At 29.1% G+C, this 6328-nt stretch overlaps 1 protein-coding gene and 1 long non-coding RNA gene across 2 annotated transcripts; both read right to left on the bottom strand.

Annotated features, from left to right (window-relative positions):
* Positions 1-1510: 1510 nt before the first annotated feature.
* LOC128132233 (uncharacterized) lies at positions 1511-3509 on the bottom strand. The gene is made up of 3 exons (XR_008230361.1): positions 3372-3509; positions 2791-2872; positions 1511-1821 (listed from the first exon to the last, which is right to left on the bottom strand). It is a non-coding gene; the product is annotated as an uncharacterized LOC128132233 (long non-coding RNA).
* An 847-nt stretch (positions 3510-4356) lies between these two features.
* LOC111899763 (probable small nuclear ribonucleoprotein F) lies at positions 4357-5845 on the bottom strand. The gene is made up of 4 exons (XM_023895605.2): positions 5689-5845; positions 4883-5008; positions 4721-4785; positions 4357-4641 (listed from the first exon to the last, which is right to left on the bottom strand). The coding sequence occupies exons 1-4, from the start codon at positions 5692-5694 to the stop codon at positions 4572-4574; spliced, it is 267 nt and encodes an 88-aa protein (XP_023751373.1). The 5' UTR covers positions 5695-5845; the 3' UTR covers positions 4357-4571.
* Between the last annotated feature and the right edge of the window lie 483 nt (positions 5846-6328).

The following is a 6328-nucleotide window of genomic DNA, read 5'->3' on the forward strand; positions in this document are numbered from 1 at the left end:
CTTTTATTTTCTTGTTATTAAATATAAATGTCACATAATAAAGTAAAATATAACTTACAAAAGTTACAAAAAAAATACAACAAAAGAATTGCAGCAACATGGACCAATTTGCATTTATAGTTTCAATCTTGAGACCAATGCAAGAAAGCGAATGGAGGCTACTAATTTACCGATGTACGAAAGTGAATGGAGAAAAATGTTGAAATCAAGGAATGTGTTCGATATAAGAACGGAAGCAATTGCGCTATCGTTTCAAAAAATTTGATAAGATTATATTTGCTGATTTATTGTGTGATATTGTTCAATTCCAAATAATTGGACTAATATTCTGCTGATTTCTTGGGACCGAGTCCAAGATAATATAGGTCTCAATACGGGAATATATACTCAATCGAAGCTTACTGTGAAAAAAACTTGATATTTCTCCATATGTTGAATCAAATTCAGAGTTTTTGACTCATGTAAAGTCAACTTATCTGCTTAGAATATCCTTTTCTAATTTCAGTTCTTACTATAACAACATTGTACAATGAAAAATCTACCTAACCACTGTTACATGGAAGTATATTGCTATTTCTTGCATTACTCTTTATGAATAATGTTTCTCTTTCGATTCAAGGTTTCAATGGTTTCAACGCTCAAGCATGACAACGTTGTTGAGTTGTGTGGTTACTATGTTGAGGGAAATACACGTCTTGGCTTATGAATTTGCGATCATGGGATATTCATATGACATATGCATATTCATATGCATATAGATGCATTAAAAATATTTTTTTTAAATATGTATGTGCATATGCATATGTTTCTTTTTTAAATATGCTTATACTCAAACAATAAGAATATGCATTAAAAATGCATTTTTTTGGAAAAATCTTTTTTCAAATATTAATTTCGAAATTTAAGGAATATTTTCATAGATTAAAATATATATATATATATATATATATATATATATATATATATATATATATATAAATTTAAAAAAAAATAAAAATATATGAAAATATGGTAATTAAATTAATTGTAGATAAAAAGTTTGTTGGTTTTCTCCCTCAATTTAGTTCTCCATTGATCTTGCTTATATATATATATATATATATATATATATATATATATATATATATATATATATATATATATATATATATATATATATATAGGGTTAGGTTATATTATTTTTACTAACTATTGTGTGCCAAAATGCACAGATCTGGACCACTGGATGAATATAATCAACAATCATGATCTGAGGGTCTATGATATTACCATAGGGTAGCATGTATCATATAATTACACAAATTTTAGCAAAAGGGTATTTTGGTCGATTAACCTATTTTAAAAAATGAAATTTTCGGATTTTAAGGGATCATTAATTCCCTTACTTTTTAAAAATCTGAATTTTTCAAATTAATTCTAATTAAATTTTAATATTATTTTTAATAATAACCGATTTTATTCTGTCAGAATGACAAAAAGTCAACAATAAACTAGTAAATATATTTGCGGTTTTATTCTTGCAGAATATTGTTTCATTTAAGATACTTTTTATATTAAACACGTTTAAAGAATTATACAACACATTATCAAGAATAACATTTTCTAAAGAATACGGATTACATTTATTCTTAAAGATTAAAACTAAAAATGGTTAATAAAGAAAAAAAACATCAAAATCTAACAAAAACACTAATCCATTCCAAAAGAATATTATTGTTAATAAACACTTTATACATTTTAGCATAATATATTTTGCAAGAATACACTCTAGTTCTCCATGTTTGTTCTCCTTTTCCACATCAATGGCAGTCTTTTCAAAACCTAAATCCACAAAAAAAAAAAAAAAAAAAAAAAAAAAAAAAAACATAATCAACTTTCTAATATTAAAAAATTCGGAGCATTCTAAAAGAATAATAAGTATAAATTCTGATAGAATGTAGTAGACATCAAACAATTGTAATTTATTCTAACAACATGCATTACTAGTTATTCTTCTAAAATATAACATAACTTCTATTCTAATAGAATTTAAAACATCTTTTTTTTTTTATAAAATGAAAACAACAAAATAACATAACTACACATATTAAAATCTTTTACATTTTGGCAGAATACATTCTGCTAGAATATACTATCGTTTTTCATGTTTTTTTTTTCTTTTCCATATCACCAAGAACTAGGAAGGTACACATAAATTTTTTACATTTTATAAAATTCAATTACGGGTCAAAAACTCCAATAACAAAAATTAACCACCTATAAGCAAAATACTAGACAATCAATTAGCAAGAAGAATCAAAATTCAATTAGTAATAAGAATCAGAAAGCAATCAATAAAAATGACAATCATGTAATCAATAAAATTGAACTTACCTGATGTTAGTGGAAGAATGAAATCCTAAGAACTTAAGTAATGCACAACAGGTAAATTCAAAAAAGAAGATGCATCCATTAATTTTGAAAATCCATTAAAAACCCTAAAATCACTTTCCAGTTTTTGTTTCCTTAAAATGTCAAACAAAAGAAAAAAAGAACAATCATTATTTTTTTCTTATTTTCTCTATCTTTACGTAGACAAAGGAAAAAAAAAACATAGTTTAATTGGTTTTGTATGAATTGATTTCTCGGTAGAAAAAACAAAGAAAAAAACGGAGCCTTTTATGAGAATTCAAAAAGGACTTCTTCATGGTGTTATACAACCATTCATTGAGAGGAAAAGGAAAAAAAAAAAAAGATTATCATTTAGCCATGTTAGCTAGAGATAGAGATGAGAATAGGGAAGAAACTTACCACCGATAAGCTATTTCTTGGTGTTCGATTCATGTCTCGTCGATTGAGTGGAAGTCGATTGCTCTGTGTGCATATGGAAGAACTAGAGACGTGAAAACAAATTAGGGTTACAGAGATAAATGACTGGAAGAAATGCATACGTGATTTGTTTCCTTATTTTATTTCCTTAATTGCAAAATTCAATTAAATGATTTCCTTAATTAAAAAGTACAAAATGTCCAAAATACCCTTAAATGATTTATTTAATTGTTTATTATTTCTTGAATTCTCATTGGTGCATTTAGGCATACAATATTTGCTAATAACATTTGAACCTAGCTCTCTCTCTCTCTCTCTCTCTCTCTCTCTCTATATATATATATATATATATATATATATATATATATATATATATATATATATATATATATATATATATATATATATATATATATATATATATTGATATATATATTGAATACCCCCAAAATTCTTTGACAAAGATGTATGCAACAAGACACGATAGTGTAAAGACTTTGTTTTAATTAAATCCAAAGATATTTACAAATGACAAAAGAAGACTTTGAAGAACAAACCCATACATCAATGACACAGTGTGCCTTGTACGATTCATTTTGCTTAGCATATAAATTCCAATGGTTTCCCAACATCCTTGAGATGTCTCCGTACCCAAGTGATGGGTGAAGAATTTGAAGAATCGGAGGTAATTTTTGTGGAAGTTGCAGTACAAAGCAAACAAGATAATCACTACAACGTTGACGTACGCCAAGGTAACGAGTTAAAGAGAAAACGGAAGAAAAAGAGGAAATCTTCAATGCCAATTAACATTCCAGAAAATAAATTAAACTTACATGAATATGAAGAATCGGTAGATGATTTTGATTTATTTGAAGATGATGATGAAAGAGGTGAGAGAATAGTTCCGCCTCATGTGATTTGGCATCGGAGAATCGTTGAAAATGTTGCATATTCAATATACACAGGAAGAGGGACGACCTTGAAGATAAGAGATTTTATTCTAAATTTGACGGGATTTCTCTAAAATTGATTATCATGGTTTCTTTTTGATCACTGAATAGAAGGTTACGCTTGTAAGGTATACTATTTATATTTTTTGGAATACATTATCGAATCTAAAATTGCAATTTTTGGACAAATGATGCGTTTTCAAAACTGTAGCTCTTAAAAACTTTCTTTGTTGCAAAAGAATTTATTTTGTGTCATTATAAATAAATAGTTAAATACAACGATTAGTAAGTAAAAATATAAAATGCACTTTATAAAATACCCACTCACTCGTTTTGTAAATTATTCGTCGTTATACCTTCTTGGATTTTGGTTTTTACTTTTTATAGTGGTGAAGGATGAAGAACATATTTTCATCGCCGACATTGTGGATTTCACACGAATCTAGTAATGGGTTATACAAATTGAACATATTTTCATTCCCCTATGTTTATAGTAAACTTTGAATGGCTTAAGTATTTTCTTTGTTATATTTTAAATTGTTGTATTTTAACATATAACCTAGGTTGTAATATATTTATGATTAAACAACATTAAAAATTTACTTATGCAACAATATTTTTTAATGATTTGTGAAACATTGTCTGACATGTTCATGGATCCACCCACACCTAATTAAAAGTGGAGGCTTTTTAAATTGTAATATGGAGCACAAAATATTTCCATAACAAAACAGAATAAATAAAAATAAAATACAATACATCTAATGATCTAAGACATGGGCCATCCAAATATCCAATCCACCTGCTTGCTAGCTAATCACGATCTGCTTCCTCTATTTCTTCATCCTCTGGAACACCTCGTAAATACAGAACATTATTACATCTGCATATCAAACACAAATCTTTTTAGCCAAGAATCTATGCACAAAACAGAACATTATTACATCTGCCTGCCTACATACCTGATTAGAATCTCTCCAAGGTTACCAGTAAACTGCCCATCAATGTATTCTTCAGAGTTGGCCAACTGGAAAATAAATAAGATGATGCCATTGAACAACATTAGAGGCACAAATGAACATAACAGGTTGAAACAAAAGTTTAATCATAGCATATACATATACCTGCAAGTTCATGTATGAATCAACAGAGACAAGATAACCTTTGTACTCCATTCCCCACTTGAGCTTCACAATCACAGGCTTCCCAGTCAAGTTGTTCAAGAAAGGTTTCGGATTAACTGGTACAGTCTGCAATGCATAAGCAACTAACTTAAGTTCCCAAATTTTCATCAAAAGTCTTTACTACTATATCACAAAACTATACATTCAGAAAAGTAAATCATCTGCAAACTGTTCAAGAATCAAAAGAAATTCTTTTAAACCCAATCCAACCATCAGCAAAAAAATTACAATTTTCTCCACAAACTTAGATGCTGATGATGATAGTTTATCAGATGCAACTTGCAAGTGAGAGTAAAATGAAAAAACTACATGCTAACTACAACCCTACAATCAGAAACAACTAAGCGATAAACTTGAATCAAATGTACATAATACGCAAATAACTGCTGCACAGAAAATCAAAAAAACCCCCCAATTACCCGGTAAACTTTTGTCAATGTTTTACACAAATGGCACGACTCCCCACTCGAGCCTTATATTTCGAGCGTATATGAGCAACCCAAAATGATAAATCCGCCCCCATTTAACCACAAAGTCTGGCTTATAAACATAAACTGACTCCTAGAGATTCAAACACTTTGATTAGCCTTAAGCTCTTCCAACTAGCAAATCTACCCTACTTGAGGGTTAAGAACACGATAACGATCTACTCATAGACTGGAAACAGTCTAATTATCTTTATACAAGAACGAAATAGAAGGAAAAAAAGAGATACTGAATTCAGAAGCTCGAAGATTGTTACTTACAGCCATTGTCGTCGAGAAAAGGCAAACAGCCGATTTGACGATGAACGTTTAGGGTTTTGACGTTCCGTCAACAGATTATCAGACTGAATGCGTTAGAAAAGTTTTGCGTTTAAATACGTTAGATGTGTTTTGGGATTGTTTTTTAAACCTAGATGTATGTATTTTAGTTTTTGTAGTTGGAAAAGTTAGACTTTATTTTTTTTAAGTTTTATTAGATCGGAGGGTGTGGGTGGGAAACTCTCATCATTTTTTGTGGGCTACAACTAAATCTGCTGAACGTGTCGTGTCGTGTTGTGTCAAGACATTAAACGGATTGAAAGGGTTTGATCCTAACCCGACCTGTTTAATTATCGTGTCGTGCTGTGTTAATCCGTTTATTTTTATGTCGGTTTCGTGTGGGTTTCAGATTAAGATTTAGACCTTGTAAATATGTTGTGTCATGTCGGGTTGAAATATTTTAAAGGTTGGAAAATAGGAGGTGTGGAGGCAATAAGGAAAAAGTGAAACACTGGAGTTATGAGATGAAATGACAAAATTTATAGTAAGTTTAGAAGGAAAAATGAAAAAAATTAAAGTTGATGAGCAAAAGGGACAGGTGACGAGGATGACTAAAATTAAGTAAGTTTGAAAATTTGAATAT

This window comes from Lactuca sativa, chromosome 2, assembly GCF_002870075.4.
Source record: "Lactuca sativa cultivar Salinas chromosome 2, Lsat_Salinas_v11, whole genome shotgun sequence".
Classification (NCBI taxonomy): domain Eukaryota; kingdom Viridiplantae; phylum Streptophyta; class Magnoliopsida; order Asterales; family Asteraceae; genus Lactuca; species Lactuca sativa.

Bases quoted from the DNA above. Each gene is read 5' to 3' on its own strand.
- LOC111899763 (XM_023895605.2), bottom strand. The intron at 4,786-4,882 runs GTATATGTATAT...TTTATTTTCCAG, and splicing joins ATTCATACATGAACTTGCAG to TTGGCCAACTCTGAAGAATA. The intron at 4,642-4,720 runs GTATGTAGGCAG...TTTGATATGCAG, and splicing joins CTTGGAGAGATTCTAATCAG to ATGTAATAATGTTCTGTATT.